The sequence below is a fragment of the Malaclemys terrapin genome, chromosome 3 (genome assembly GCF_027887155.1).
Source record: "Malaclemys terrapin pileata isolate rMalTer1 chromosome 3, rMalTer1.hap1, whole genome shotgun sequence".
NCBI classification, from domain to species: Eukaryota; Metazoa; Chordata; order Testudines; family Emydidae; genus Malaclemys; species Malaclemys terrapin.
The window spans coordinates 50,685,096-50,700,341 of record NC_071507.1 but is presented as its reverse complement, the minus strand read 5'-3'; the positions used below and the strand labels follow the sequence as shown (position 1 = coordinate 50,700,341).

At 43.2% G+C, this 15,246-nt stretch overlaps 1 protein-coding gene across 3 annotated transcripts in view; it reads right to left on the bottom strand.

Moving 5' to 3' along the window:
* The window catches only part of MIA3 (MIA SH3 domain ER export factor 3), a 37,535-nt gene that overhangs the window by 6,183 nt on the left and 16,106 nt on the right, over positions 1 to 15,246 (bottom strand). For 2 of the 3 annotated variants that reach the window (XM_054021720.1, XM_054021721.1), the window contains exons 6-18: positions 14,465 to 14,598; positions 11,831 to 11,962; positions 10,515 to 10,536; positions 9,087 to 9,175; positions 8,767 to 8,844; positions 8,570 to 8,680; positions 7,274 to 7,345; positions 4,888 to 4,992; positions 3,665 to 3,787; positions 3,435 to 3,552; positions 2,468 to 2,523; positions 2,288 to 2,378; positions 2,042 to 2,180 (exon numbers count right to left, since the gene is read on the bottom strand). In XM_054021720.1, coding sequence (XP_053877695.1) covers positions 2,042 to 2,180; positions 2,288 to 2,378; positions 2,468 to 2,523; positions 3,435 to 3,552; positions 3,665 to 3,787; positions 4,888 to 4,992; positions 7,274 to 7,345; positions 8,570 to 8,680; positions 8,767 to 8,844; positions 9,087 to 9,175; positions 10,515 to 10,536; positions 11,831 to 11,962; positions 14,465 to 14,598 — 1,270 coding nt within the window. Of the gene's footprint in view, positions 1 to 2,041; positions 2,181 to 2,287; positions 2,379 to 2,467; positions 2,524 to 3,434; positions 3,553 to 3,664; positions 3,788 to 4,887; positions 4,993 to 7,273; positions 7,346 to 8,569; positions 8,681 to 8,766; positions 8,845 to 9,086; positions 9,176 to 10,514; positions 10,537 to 11,830; positions 11,963 to 13,424; positions 13,581 to 14,464; positions 14,599 to 15,246 lie in introns of those variants that run through there. The other variant, XM_054021722.1, reaches the window with a different exon arrangement.

Below are 15,246 nucleotides of genomic sequence, written 5' to 3'. Positions count from 1 at the left end.
TCCCACTCGCCTTCTTCTGACTCCTTTGCAATCAGTCTGAAGTATCCAAGTTACAGGCAACTCTAAAAGTAACTCTCTCAAAAAAGAACTCTAAACCTAATTACTACTAGCAGCTGCTTTCGGGTGGGTGATTTCCTTATTAGTAAGGCTAAGATGTTATCACAGAGGTCATGGAAATCACAGAATCAGTGACTTCCGGAGACCTCGTGACATTTTCACTTCAGCCCTGGGGCAGCGGGACTGGAGCCGTCAGCCAGCAGGGCCCCCACCACCACCACATTCCCCAGGAGGGATGCCGCCCCCAGCAGCAGCAGGACCACCCCACGGCTCCCAGCCAGCGTGGGCAACTTCCTGCAGCTCCTAGCTATCACAGGCAGATCCCACAGCTCCAAGCTGCTGGGGGGTGGGGGGGAGGACGACCCTATGCTCTGAGCCACCATAGGTGGGGGTACCTTGGAGCCCCCAGCAGCAGTGGGGGCTGGACCCTCCTCCCTCCCCATTTTGTCATAGTTATTTTTAATAAGGGACAGTTCACAGGCTTCCGTGAATTTTTGGTTATTGCGGTCGTGACTTTTACTAAAAATAACCATGATAAAATCTTTGCCTTACTTATTAGCTATATTTGGAAAGACTTCCCAGAGGATGAGCATTGTCCACTGAAAGTGTTTCATTCAGATTAGTTTTGCAAAGAGTATTAAATGGATGAGAGGATTATCCCGAGTTAACAGTAAATTCATTTTAAAAAATCAGTTTTGGAAAGGATCTGAATCCTCATGCTTCAAGGCACGAGCCAAGGGGGCTAGAAGGAAACTTTCCCTGAGGGCAAGTTGTCCCATAACTGCCTCCTGCAGGGTTTCCTACACCCTCCTCTGAAAGAACTGATGTTGGCCATTGTCAGTTACTGGACTCTGGAGCAGGGTCCATCTACTCCAATCAGGTAAGGCAATTTCTTTGGTACTATGTCCTGTTTGTGACAGCCTTATAGTACCTTAAGCTTCCATCCCTTACTGATTTTCTTCCACATAAACAGAGTTTTAAACATTTGTCTCTTCCAGAACTGGGTTATTCTTAGTCACATTTGCCCTTTAGCTGAAAGTGTGGCTCAGAGTCCAGCTCATGTCCCCCTACCAAAGAAGCAGGTTTGTACTTTTAACAACATTTCTGCAACTTAAAAAAAATCCAAACATTAACAAATGGGGAATGAACAGTTAAGGGATCTAACTAACTTCCCAGTGCTGCTTGAGGGCATATCTACACTGTAGCACTTCAGCGAAGACGCTACTACACTGACAGGAGAGCTTCTCCTTTTGGAGTAGTTAATCCATCTCTGCAAGAAGTGGAAGCTATGTCAATGAGAGAAGCCCTCCCATTGACAAACCACTGTCTACACTGGGGGGCTAGGTTGGAATAACTGCGTTGCTCAGGAGTGTGGATTTTTCACATCCCTCGGTGACGTAGTAACGCTGATGTACGTTTATAGTGTAGACCTGGTCTAATCCTTCACCACTCACTCTACCAGACATTGCCTACCCATCTTAACTTTCTCCCTAAAACTGCAAAAATAGATGCAAAAGGCAAAATGCAATGCTGAAAAGTTAGTGGAAAAACTGATCCCCTGATTACAGAACAGAAATGTATTTACTATTCTCTCTGCAAGATACTAAAAAGGAACTTCTCAGTAAGAACACCATCACAAATAAGGAGTTTGTAAGATAAACTGTTTAGAGATAAGGTAAATCAAAAGTTTTCAGCAAAACTTCCCCCCCAAAAGCTTCTACTCTAGGAGCAGATATGTGAAAATTTCAAGAAAGTCAAGTTTCTGGGGAAGCTGTGGTCATATACTGGGCTTACAACCAGAAGCTAGCTTCAACCTTATCTAAGCAGTGTCTATCACCACTCCATGAGAGTTTTGTATATAAAAATTTAACCAAGCAACTCAAAGTGAGGATAGAACAGAGAAGAAACAGTTAGATGGTGCATCTTATATAGGCAGATGGGAAAGAGTAACTACTCCACCTTTAGGAACGGAAACAAAGCTTACTTTTGAAGCGCCATCTCCTTCTGTTGATAGAGCTCATTGAGAATTTCCACCTTCTGTTGCAGAGTTTTACATTCATTTTCAAATCGAGCTTTGGCTGTCTGTAGTGAACAGGAATCATGTTCCAGCTTTTTTATTTGCTCTGCAGGAGACAAAGAGGCCCATAAGGCAGTGACAGGAACTGCTATCAAGCAAATTTATAAATCACACAGAGTATTTCACACTAAGTGGCTCTTTTGCAGAGCTCACCTTCTAGCTCATGCCTTGCTGCTATTTCATCACTCAGTTTGGATTGCAAAAGATCTCTATCTTCTTCAACTATAGATAATGTTGTTTTTACCTGTAAAGAGGGAAACGAGTATTTTATAAACTTAAATAGTTCCCACATAACTTTTAATTCTATTTGTTAAACAACATAATGGAGTATACCCTTGAGACATCCATCATCTGCTTAATCTGATTCTTCATCTTCTCACTCCGGTTATCTAGAAGAGAAAAGGAAAACAACTACTTGTTTTGTAGTCTCTTCTCTCGAATATTGTTTAGAAAATACAGAGTTTTAAAAAAATTATCTGACAAATATTTTAATACTGAAACAAGAACAGAATCAAGACTTTAAATCTCTCATATCACTGTTCCAGGACCATCATTTGGGACAAGTTATTAGTCCTTAAAGACATTTTACTGATCCAAAGAGTGAGTTCTGATTACAATTCCCCTCACCCCCAACACCCTTTAGTTCTAACATGAATTTGGTAGCTGTTCTTGTGGACAGTGTTTTTTTTTCCCCTAGCACCTGAAAACCTGGTATTCCAGCCTCCAAATTGCATAGGGTGCCAAGGTTAAGATTTCAATGACACACTGGGGATTTGGAAGCCAGTGGGGCATCCAAATCCCCAATGCTGCTTTGAACAATCTCAGTCTAAATCTCTAAATTGAAGTTGCAAGATCTCAGCTGCTAAACAGTTGGAAGTGAACAGATTAAAATAACTCATTTCAATTAACATCTTGATTTTTTTAAAAAAGGTCTACTATCTTGAAGTACTCACATTAGAAATAAATGCAGCATACTATTGCAAAGCTGAGATCTTAGTTTTCTGAAAGTTATTAATTGCTAGTCTTGCTACACTAGCCTTTAAACACGCCCCTCACTCAGGCAACTCCTCTTAGTGATTATAACAAATCCTATACTTTGACCAATGACCATTTTAGTCCTGAAATTAGGAGAGAGATTTAATCTCAAAGCAGAACATAAAACAGATGCTCATAACAGATTATCTATTACCTAAACATATTCTGTACCTCTCCCCTGATATGATTTGAGAGCACTACCTCATCATCTATATATGTTTAATTGCTGCATGCACAAGCCAGCCATTATTTAAGATCTCTATACCTGGCAGTTCTCCATTGGCCAGATCGTCTCCTGTGTCCCATCCATTTCCTTCTCCATCCTTCTTGGCCTCAGAATCTGCATCAAATTGCTTTAGCTGCATAATGCAGTTAGTCAAAACCTAATGAAGAAATCAAACGAACAATAAATAGAAGCCACTCTACTTTTGCAGAGTAGTTCAGCCATTTAACATATGGAATATTTAAGATGGTTGCTCTTTAGCAAGAACATACTTCGATTTCATTTTCCTTGTAGGCGAGTGCTTCTTCTATGTCCTTCTGAGACTTCTGATACAGTTTGATCTGTTCACTGAGCTCAGTGTGTCTCTCACTCCAGCCTTCTGCTTCTTGTAGCAGCTAAAAAAGCAACAAGTCAGCATGATTTTTGGCTTATTTTTTAAGTACTATGTATGTAGAGTGTATTGCCAACTTTGAAATGGTAACTGATCACCAGTGACTATGGAGAGTGTGTGCTTAAATTAACTTGACATTTAACTTGAGAGGATAGATCATCCTCGGACTACTTGAAAATCCGGGTGCTAGAAAATTTTCTTCAACTTGTATTGTTACATAGTTCTACGAATTTTAGTTTTCTTCACACATCTAATATTCAACATTAGAGTCAAAGTGCTCATTTGCTTCTAAATAGTAGAAATTAACTGAAGGTTACCAGCATTCCAGCCACACCCCTAACATAGTAATCAATCTAAAGAGGGGCAGAAGACAGACACACAACACAAGAGGTAGCTTTTGCTACAAAGATGGATCACTGTACAAAATGGGTCATGTTTCAGTATCAAGGAAAAGACATAGCTTCAGAATGGCCTCTTGCATTCCAATATCTAGCAAGAGTAGCAATTCTTCACAATGGCTTCACTCGGCCCTGTCTGTAAGTGGTAACATTAGCGTCTGAAATATTGCTTCTGATCAGACACCGGCCATCACATCAACATAGCAACAATTTCATAGAAGGGTTAGCAGTTGGCTCACTGGAACTGGTGAAGCTTTCACAACATACAAATGGGAATCAATCTGCCTGCAAAGCTTTGTAAGACATCTGTCAATCAGGGCTAACTCTGAAATAGTGGACTTGAGTTTTATCATACCTCTGACTCATACCAGGATGATCCAATCAACATAAGATACTAGTATTAGGATGATAGGAAGGAATGTGCTAAGACCACAAAGTGTGGAAAGGCTTGGTGTATCAGTGTATAAATACTTGAAAAGCAACCGTTTAAGATCTGCATGTGCTGTGGAAACCTCCTTAAAAATCCCATAGGTTTATTTATTCTAGTATTTGACAACAAGAATTAATTGCAGGAGAAATAATTGTGGGACAATTTTTTTTTTTTAAACAAAGTACTCAGTTTTCCAACAGACCTAGTGCACAGTGTAAAATATTACAGAATTCAAGGAAGAAACAGAGGTAATGTCAAAAGACTAGTGATGCTTACTTGCTCCTTTCTCTTTTTGAGTCTAGCATTCTCTTCCTGTACATGACGAAGCTCAGACTTCACCTTTTCTTCACTTAGTTTAGCTTCATTGAGGACTATTTGAACCTAAAAAATTTCAACATGTCATTTAAGAATTGTATGTTACGGATTATAGTATATAAAAAAAATATGTTAAAAGCAACCCACCCACCCACACACCCCCCCTCCAAAAAATTTGGTAGGTTAAGGTTTGCTATCGGGTATTTGTGACGCTCTGAGGGTGCAATTGAGACTGGTGAGGGGTCGTGTCACTGCTTGCCCTGCAACCCTGGGTGCCTCACAATGCTTTGCTGTTGTAGTTCCCAACCTGGGATGCTTACAACCAAACTACAAGCATTCAGTTTGATGTGTCCATGTGGTAGACAGCCCTGGTTCAGCAGCTCTGACCCCAGGAGTCTGTCTACGGTCCCACTCTGGCTTCTACCCACCCACCCACCCTTTTTTTTTTTAAAATAACCAGCAAGGTGACACCAACACACTCAATATCCTGAATTTTCCCCAAACCATTTGCTCTGTAATGTCCAGTAACTTCCTGGATAGTTCAGAGAAATAATAAAGGTTTGTTTGTTCCTCTAAAGACACAAAGCACACCACACTTAACTGGGATAAATACACCCTTCCATTTAAACACAGCACTGAGTTGGTTTATAGTAAGACTAAAACACATTTATTAGCATTAGAACATAGTTTAAGTGATGCCATGTAAAAGAATAAAGTTAGAAAGGGTTACAAGTAAAACAAAAGTGAATACATGCATCTAAAAGTCTAAAGTTTAAATCTAGCAAGGTACAGTCTTTGCCTAAGCAAGTTTCTCACCTATATTTAGTTCCCAGAGATGTCAAACACCCGCCTCCTCCAAGGACTCCTTTTTCTCAGCTTGCAAGAGCTGTGTTCCCTTACGTCTGTCTAGTGATAGATGCCAAAAATGGCTTCTCTCCTTACTTATCTTCCAAAGTTCAATTACTTTGTTTGAAGAGGAACGGTAACCTCATGCAGTTCTTTCCTTCCTGTGGGCTTCCCATCCCCCTGCATGTAAATGGGGCATCTACTGTTTTGTTTTCCACTATGCTTAATTTACACAGAAGACAGGTAAATAGCTGCCTTCTCTCTAGTCTAGTAAAGGGAACCTGTTTCTCCCTGTTTTGCCAGTCTTTAAAATATCAAGTATCCATATTTCCTCATATAGTGTTAATATATATATATTTCACAATTCTATCACCCACCAGTGTGTCATTAGCATCTAGAAAAGACCTCACTCTATGCACTTTGTATACAATGTTACTGTATTATAAATCAGTTGATTTAATTGTTTATCACTTGTGGTTTAACCCCCACCTTTATACCCCAGAAAAACTTTGAAATGAATTCTTCTGAGGGTTACTCTTCAAAGTAAAGTTTATTCAAGCTGTGAGAAAGGTGACATGGAGTCTGGTGGTAACAGAAGCTCCATGCTCTTTCTTCCCCACTTGTTAGCTTAATAGCTATGTTTACTTAATATGTAAAAATGGACCTTCATTGTCTTTACCTGAAGACTGGACTGGTCAGAAAATCAAATACACATTTCTTTGTCGGAGGTTGACTTGTTTACTATCTCTCCCTGACTGGCCTGGTTTAAACACACTTTAATCGTAATTCCAGTATATATCCATAACTCTTAATAACCACTGTGTACATACATCACACCAGAACATTAACCATCAGTGAGTTACTAGATTTGAAAATGATACTTCAGAAAGCATATTTTGTACAAAGATTATTAAAACAATGTGTAAGATGCAGTGTTCCCTCTAATCTTTCCCACCCATGTGGGGAATGAATTTTGATATATGCACCAATATGGACGTGATGTGTGACACATCATCTCCATATTGGTGCACATAACAAAATTATTTTGGCAGGGTGGGGCAGAGGGGTTCAGATTGTAGGAGGGGGCTCAGGGCTGGGGCAGAGGGTTGGGATGTGGGGGGGTGATGGCTCCGGCTGGGGGGGTAGGCTCTGGGGTGGGTCTGGGGATGAGGGGCTTAGGTGCAGGGTGGCTCCTGGGGGCTATGGTGGGGAGAGAGGATTCCCCCACAGCTCTCTTCCCCAGCAGTAGCACCTGGGCTGGGAGGGAGAGGCGCCTCTCCCCCGGTCGCAGCAGGTCCAGGGCTTGAGGAGGGGCATCTCTCCCCACCACAGCCCTGAGCATCAGTGCGGTGCTTATTAGGCAGCTGCGCAGCTTAGAGGGAATTTAGGTAAGGTGTGAATACAGGAGTGCTTAAGGTCACAATCTTAATACATGAAGATAGCTGGTACAAAAACCAGCTTCTGTGAAGGACTCTGAAGGAAGATCTAGAAAGTGCTTTACCTCCGAAAGCTCTACAGAATGCAGCATGATAACTTCTTGGAGTTTCTCCAAAGACTTCTGCATTTCAAATATCTGCATAAGAAAGAATTAAAGGTGACTCCATTTTAGCTTCACAATTGAAATTTAATTTCAGTTACCATTAAAGAATATATTTTCGAGGTATTTGAACATACCTGAAACTCCAACCAAACTAGATTTTCAGAGCCAGCCCTCAGACTAACTGGAGCACAAGACGTTGCCACACCAGGGGCAGGGGAATTAAAAAAAAGTATCAGCTTGGGTTCCAAGCTACGCCCCTTGCTTTCTAGACTAATAGTGTTTCAGGATCAGTTTCTCCAGCCTGAAGTGAAAGGTGCAGTTTGCTGCTGCCACCTAGCAACAACTTTGACCAAATGAAAAACGTAACACTGAAACTCAATGAAATCTGAGTTTAGTCATCTTTGGGTATGTCTACATTGCAGCTGGTGCCATGCCTCCCAGGACACACAGACTCAAACTAGCATGCTAAAAATAGCGATGCGGATATTGAGAAACAGGCTTGCTGCTGAATACATGCCCACCATACGCCTACGGTCCGTACTCAGGTGGGTAGCTCATGCTGCAACATCCAGGCTGCTGCTTTGAATATGCTAGTTCAGGGGTTCTCAAACTTCATTGCACTGCAACCTCCTTCTGACAACAAAAATTACTACATGACTCCCGGGGGGGTGAAGTTGGGGGGGGGGGGGGGACTGAAGCCTGAGCCCGATCGCCCTGGGGTGTGGGGAGGCAAAGCCAAGCCTGAAGCCCCAGGTGGTGGGGCTCGGGCTTTGGCCCAAGCAAGTGTAATGCCAGCCCTGGCAACCCCAAGACCAGAGCTAGGGCACGTTTGTCTCCCCAGGCATGGAGACATATCTTTTGTGTTAGGAGGATCAACATGGAAAGACTTGGATAAGGGCAAGGGAGACCTTAGAAAACTTCATCCTCGGAACAAAATTGAGGTTCCTAGGGAGGTGGTGAAATTTCAGATCAGTTAGGATAACTATTGGAACATAGTCTGAAACCAATATTGCCAGGAAATCCCAGAAAGCACTCTCTCTCTTTGGATTTCAGTGTTTCTACTTTTGGTTGAGACAAGAAAGTGCAGAATCACGTGAATAAAAAGTCAGACAAAACTCTACTTTGAATTTTGGGAGAAGGTTTACCTCAGTTCTTTTTCTGAACTAGTTCACTCAGCCCTCCTCACCTAGACAATTCAGGCACAGCGACCCCGAGCTAAACCCCATTAGGCACCACCAGCCATTATTGATATCTTACTTTGTCCTCTTTCTTCACATTCTGCTGTCTCTCTGTTTCTAGCATTGTGTGCAAATTTCTCAATCTGTCATCTAGGAGATGGTTTGTTTCTTCAAGCCCCTTGATAACGTCCTGTAATAGAAACAATTCCCAACCAACTAAAGAACAGTATTTGTATATTTTCAGGCACATCATAGAAAGCATGAGCTGCTCTTTACCTTAAGTCCTGCAGCTTCATCTGAGAGACTAGTGTTCTGTTTCTGGGCCACCTTCACAGATTCCTTGGCTTCCTTAATCTAGGTGCACAGAAGGAATAAGATTATAACACAGGAGGTACAAACAACAAATAGTAATACAATACAAGTTTTCTGCATGTTATTTACAAACTGTGTCCCAAATGCCAAACAGAGAAACATGACAGAAGACAATATGCCATGTAGGGTACAGAAATAATGCTAAGGCATTAGCTGTTTATTCACTGTACAGTAAACCAATAACAGAAAATTAAGAGGCATGAAGTAGGCAAATAGTGCAATACCTTTTGGTCATATTCTGACATCTTCTCTAAGATTTCTGTTTTTTCTTGTAGGAGATTTTTAATCTTTTCAGCAAGTTGCTTTTCAGTCACTAAGGGAAAAAAGAATAAATCTAATAATTGTACTCCACGTCCTGAGAGAAAACTCAAAGCAGCTATCACCACTTTGTAGACTGTTTTCAAGTGAGGACTATATCACAAAGCAGGGTCTTGTGCATGCCGCCTTTCCATAACACTCACTCCTTCCTGCACAACTGTGCTATAGAACTTAAGCTTTCATTTACATAAAAGGGTTGGAAAGCAACTGGACACAGAGTTAAGAATTCCCCTGCCATGGGGAAACTTCAGTTGGTACAGAGCTGGTGTACCTGGCTCCTGTACATCCTTCCTCACAGAGCACAGGAAGCCTGGTCAGAGAGGGACACATTCTGCTTATGCCCAGACAGCGCATGTTTCCTTGGGAACCACTGCAACCTCAGACAGCTCTAGCTTATGTGGGGGTTGAGGTGGGGGCACAGATCTGCCCTGAGACTCAGGGAGCTGCAAATGGCTCCCTGATAGCTGGCTCTCTCTACTGCACCAAAAGTAAAATCTGTGCAGCAGAGAATCTAGGCCAAGGTTTCTACCTCTCATGGCTGTGAAGGAAACACTGAGAACATGAGCAGATCCTAAACTGGTGAGCGGTGCTGATGAGCTTGATGGAGCTGTGTTTAGTTCTCATAGGGAGTATTTCTCTGATGAAGCAACAGCCTGGAGAGGTGTGAACTTGCTCCTCCATCTAAATAGCTTGCTAAAATTATCATCTTTAACATCAAAATAATATTGACACTGAAACCTAATCTTTTTCGCAGAAACATCCAGCTAGTATGCTTATCCAAGTCCCAAATTGCCTCCCACATCTCCCTAGGTGTCATAAGCGCCAATTCTCCCGTTTCCAGTTTTCAAAACCTCCAGCTTCCTCCGTGACAATTTCTGCAAGGAAGTTATGCATCCTACCCCTCCATGGCATGGGGCACCAGTTATTGCTCCAGTAACCCATAAACTGCAGTGCAACTGCTGCCCCTCTCCTCCCCACTACACATGGGGTTTTGACAGCCAACCTCCGCCCTACTGAGGGTGGTATTTGAATTGTTGCTCGTGGCTGCTGCCTTTATCCTTAACTTGGAGGTGTGGGCTGTAGCAATCAGAAGCCCTAGTATCCAATGTTTCATCTTAATCCAGGCAGCCAATCCATGCGGCACCTTAATATTAAAAGATAAGCACTGCCACAGCACGGCACACATGGCTCATGCTGGCTTCCCTTAGCATATACAAAGATCTTAGCTATGTGTTCTCTTGAAAAGGAAAAGAAGACTAATACTTAGCCCTCATAACATGTGTTCAAAGTGTTTAAACGACACTAAGAACACTGAAAAGCATAAAGCATCTTACCTTGATACATTCTACTCTTTACCTACAGGAGAAAACAAGAATAAAAGGAACTGGTCACAAAAAGAGTTATTCAAAGGCTTCTATGAATCCCTCCCCAAAGGGGGGAAAAACAACTGTAAGAGGGAGATTGTTAGCCTTAAGTGTATGTGGCCTGAATTAGCATATTGAAAGATCTACATATCTATCTCTGTCAATTAAAGTGTCAAGTAACATTGAATAAACAAGCTTAGCTAAGAAAAGCTTCTAGGCTAATACCCTATTTCAGAGCCTGGGTAAAGAACTGTTTATTCAACCATTAGGAGGGCACAAATAACCCAAATTAGAATAAATTAATAAAAAATTAACCAACTGTACATCAAACGATCATCCCAAATTTGCAGATGTTGGGGGGAGGAGGGGAGGGAGCACACAAACCTAGCTGCAATCAACTAGTTAAAATGAACTACATTTGTACAGAAATTACTATTTTCCAAGCAACTACTACTAAAAAGACATAAAACTCTCCTTCTTATGCCCTTAAAAATTAAGACGACTTTGCGTGAGATCCAGAATCAGTGCATTAAGCAACAAAGCTAGAGTGATGAAAAAAATCAATGCTGTCCCAAAACATGTTTGTTTTCCATATTATTCTACTTTACACAGTAAGAGGCGTAGTCAAATGTATAGAATTTAAGTGTTTATTCTCACTTAATTTAAAGGTCGCAAAATAAATTGTCACTTTAGCAATCTAACTTTAAATGCTAATTCCCAAATGGATGACACTGGAAAAGAAAGTACATTTGAAGGCTGGTCAGGGATAAATATGTTGCCCAGACATTTGTTTGTGGAAAAGGGAAATGTGAAACATTCTGTGTGGAGTGGGCAAGAAGTGGATTATGGAGGGGCTCTGCAGTTGCAATGAAGACTAGATCTCCTACCAGGGAACTGAAAATGGTCAGCTGAGTGGTCAAATGCTTGTTATGTAGTTGGTTGGGGATTGGATCAGGCACTTAGGAGGCACAATTTCCATAGGCAATTTTACTCTTCCTCAGCATTCTAAGGTTTCCATAACAACTTCCTGCAATCTTGGAACTATATATTGACTGTTACTGAAATTTTCACTGTGATAGTTTGATAGACTCACTCCACAAATTAAAGAATATTGGTTTCAGTTTTAAAAGAAACTGTTAAACACTAAATTAATGTTAATTATCTAAATGGGAAAGGAAAGAAAAATATTGCTTTGATACTTGTAGCATTACAAGTATTCAGCCATAAGGGCCCAACATCACAAAGTACTAAACATCAGTACGCTCATAAACTTAAAGTGTACTCACTGAAAGGCAGGTTCTCCAGAACAGTATACCTAGAGTAGCAATTCCCACCAAGGCAGTGATAATGATGGGCTCCCATGGAAGTCCATGGAAGTCAGGCCCAGGCCGAATGTCCTCAGGCAGTGTGGCAACCAACTAAAACAACAGGGTTGACAACCATGAACAATTTTTTTTTTTTTTAAAGACCTTTTAATAAAATACACAGAAAGAGCAAAAGAAGGAAAACTTCATCTTCTAGTCATAAAACCAGAGAGGACTATCCAAAACCTTCTAGGGTAGTCATAATTGTCTCAAATGGCCTGCAAAGAGCTCAGTGCTAGAACATGCCAAGGAAATGTAATTAGCCTAAAGAAGCATCTGTGGAGCCATGAAGAAGCTTGATGGTTGGGTTTGACAACACAGATGCAAGCAATCCGATCACATTTCTACTTGAAAAAAAATGTTTGAATATCTGAAGAACCTGGAAGTTAGGGGCTTCTATGCAATTTAACCAACCAACACTCCCTAGAAGCCACCAACTTCTTTTTAAAAACAAGGCCAAGTGGATCACATTTATAGTTACAGATAACTAATCAATTAGCTTTTCAGCACATGAAGTCATTCCTTTTTATATTTCCCATCATTAGCACAATACTGAACCCATAAGAAAATATAAGCTTGATAGTCTGAACATTTTCTCACTCCCCTAGCTTCATCCTTGCCAAATGGTCTCTTCCCATCCCTGATATAAAAGTTAGGTTGGATAAGACAATTTTGTTTTAACACATTTAGCCACTGAGTCCTCTTTTTAGCCACACAACTAAAACATGCAATCTTCCATAACCTTTGAAAAATTAAATGTTAAAGGCCAAAGATCCAGCTCATCCAGAGATCTGTCTTGTTTCAACAGTCTTTTTGAATATACAATGCACTTATGTGCAAAAAAATCATACCACCAACCCACAAGCCCAAACGAAAGACAATACACCCCAAAATAGTCCATCTAATGTTACATCTACCGATTTTCCTACTTTGTTTCTCATACCTGCAAGCTTTAGGTAAAAGTCATTTGTGAAATTCTGGGAGAATGGGAGTGACCTAACAGAAAGCGGAAATCCATGACAGCATTATAATGGGCTATATGTAGCTAACGGTGATAACATAAACCGCAGTAAAATGGAAAGAACAAGTAATCGCAAGAGAATTTATTCCCTGGCTGGGAAGTTACTGAACATTGAGGAAACGAAGACTCTTGCTCCCCCAACGCACCCGAGGCCTAGCTCTCAATACCCAGCCATCTTCTCCTTCCCACCCCCCAGCGACAACGGACCCACCACCTCCACGCGAGGAGGGGCCAGCCCCACTCCGTCCCCGCCCCAGGCCCGGCTTCCGGGCCGGCTCGCTGCCCCGCCGCGTCAGGGGGTTATGACGGGAAGGGGGAGGGGAACAGGCCGGCGGGTGTAGCGGTGACTGCGGCCCAAGCTCACAGCGCTCGCTACCCCCTGGGAGGCGCCGTGCAAAGGGGGGGAAGGGGGTTCGGGCCCCGGCTCGCGCTCAGGGGAATCCACGCGAGCCGCCCGGGGAAGGGGGAGGGGCAGGGGAAGGGAAGCGCTCCCACCTGCAGCAGCCGGCCCGTGAGGGCGGCGTATCCGCGGGACAGGGGCCCCAGCAGGAGCGCGGCGGGGCCCGCGGCGGTGGCGGCTGCCCCGGGCGGGCTGGAGGGGGCCGCGGGCTCCATGGGGAGGGGGGCGGCGGTTGGCGGCGCTGAGCGAACTTCGCCTCCTTCGCTCGCCTACAACAACACGTCACCTCACGGTGACCCCGGCGCCGGCCTCTCGCGTCATCGCCCGGCGCCGGCAGGGGAGGCGCGGGAACCCGGAAGCGGCTCCGAATCTACGCCGCCTCCCCCCGGGCGGAGCGGGGCCGGGCCGTGCGCGAGCCGCGATCCCTTGTGCTCCGCGCGCAGCCGGGCCTGGGGCTGCAGTTCCCCAGCCGGCGCCCGGGCCTGTCAGAGGCTGCGCCGGAGGAGAGACGGCTCCGTGTCCGGAACTGCCGGGCGTGTCTGCAATCACAGTCCGCTCCCCCTGCCTAGCCTACGCAGGTGCGAGAGAGCCCCAGCCAGCCCTTCGGCCGGGCTGACCTGTCCCGCTGTCCCCGGCTACCCCCAGCGGGCACCGAGCACTAAGGGGGGTGATTTTATATCATTTTAATTACCCGGTACAACTTGCGTGGGGGCACATGCCAAGTTTAGCTTGTGCCTGTAGATATACAAATCCAAGCTAAACAGAGACAGTTTTCAACCCATTCAAGCTAAAGTGGTGCAACTTCTCTGTTTATACGAGCCCTCAGAACTCTCACACCGAATTTAATTTCATGTATTCCTACAATAGAATCATCTTTATAAACAATTTTCAGTTTGGATTGGGTCATTTTAATGCCGCAGGTATCTGTTTTTCTGAAGCCAGTCTATAGTCCTCCGCTCCCTAAACAGCTTTCTTTGCAAACAACCCAATTTTCATTTTATACATTTTTCATACAGTGTTTCACAAAATTGTTTTGGAGATGCCCCAGTAGGCCAACTATGAATGCTCAATTTTAAAAAAAAAATCAACATAAAATTAAATAAATTTTAAAAAGTACATGCCATACTGTACTTACAAGATCTGTGAATGGTCGCATGTTTTCTTTAGCTAAAACAGCCACATCATTGAGAGTTATATGAGGTACAGCAGGATCTGCTTCTAAGTGAGGACTTTCAATCTTCACAGTATCATCCGCAGTAGTAACTATACCTTAGTTAAGAGGAAAACATTAATTTCAGAAATATTTTAAGTAAACCTACAGAACTACCTACAGTACACCTTAGTATTTATTCCTAGGCCCTGTCTACAATATGGAAGTTTTTTAAAATTAGTGTTCACGTGGTTGTGAGACCAAGGATTGTACCTCAGAAGTACCTGGCTCATAGACTTCTGATCTAACAATGCTTCACCATGGAATTGTTGCTGTGGCAAGAGATGCATGTGCAAATTCTCTCTCTACCATTACCCAGAATTCCTACTAATAGCACTTGAAAGTGATGTTTGACCACTCTAAAATTAGGCTATCATGCATATATACTCACATCCAGCACATCGCTCGCCCGCACCGCTTCTTGCTGCCCCCATTGGCCTGGGACAGCGAACCGCGGCCAGTGGGGGCCGCGATCGGCCAAACCTGCCGCGTCAGCAGGTAAATAAAACTGGCCCGGCCCGCCAGGGTGCTTACCCTGGGGAGCCGCGTGCCAAACGTTGCCGACCCCTGGTGTAAACAGAGGCTCAGGGTTGGTGATCTCAGGCAGGACTTGCTGCCAGCCCTACTACTGTATATACTCATTTTTAAATTTACTTTGCTTACAAGCAAATAAATGATTTTTAATTTAATTTTACATGGAAGAGAGT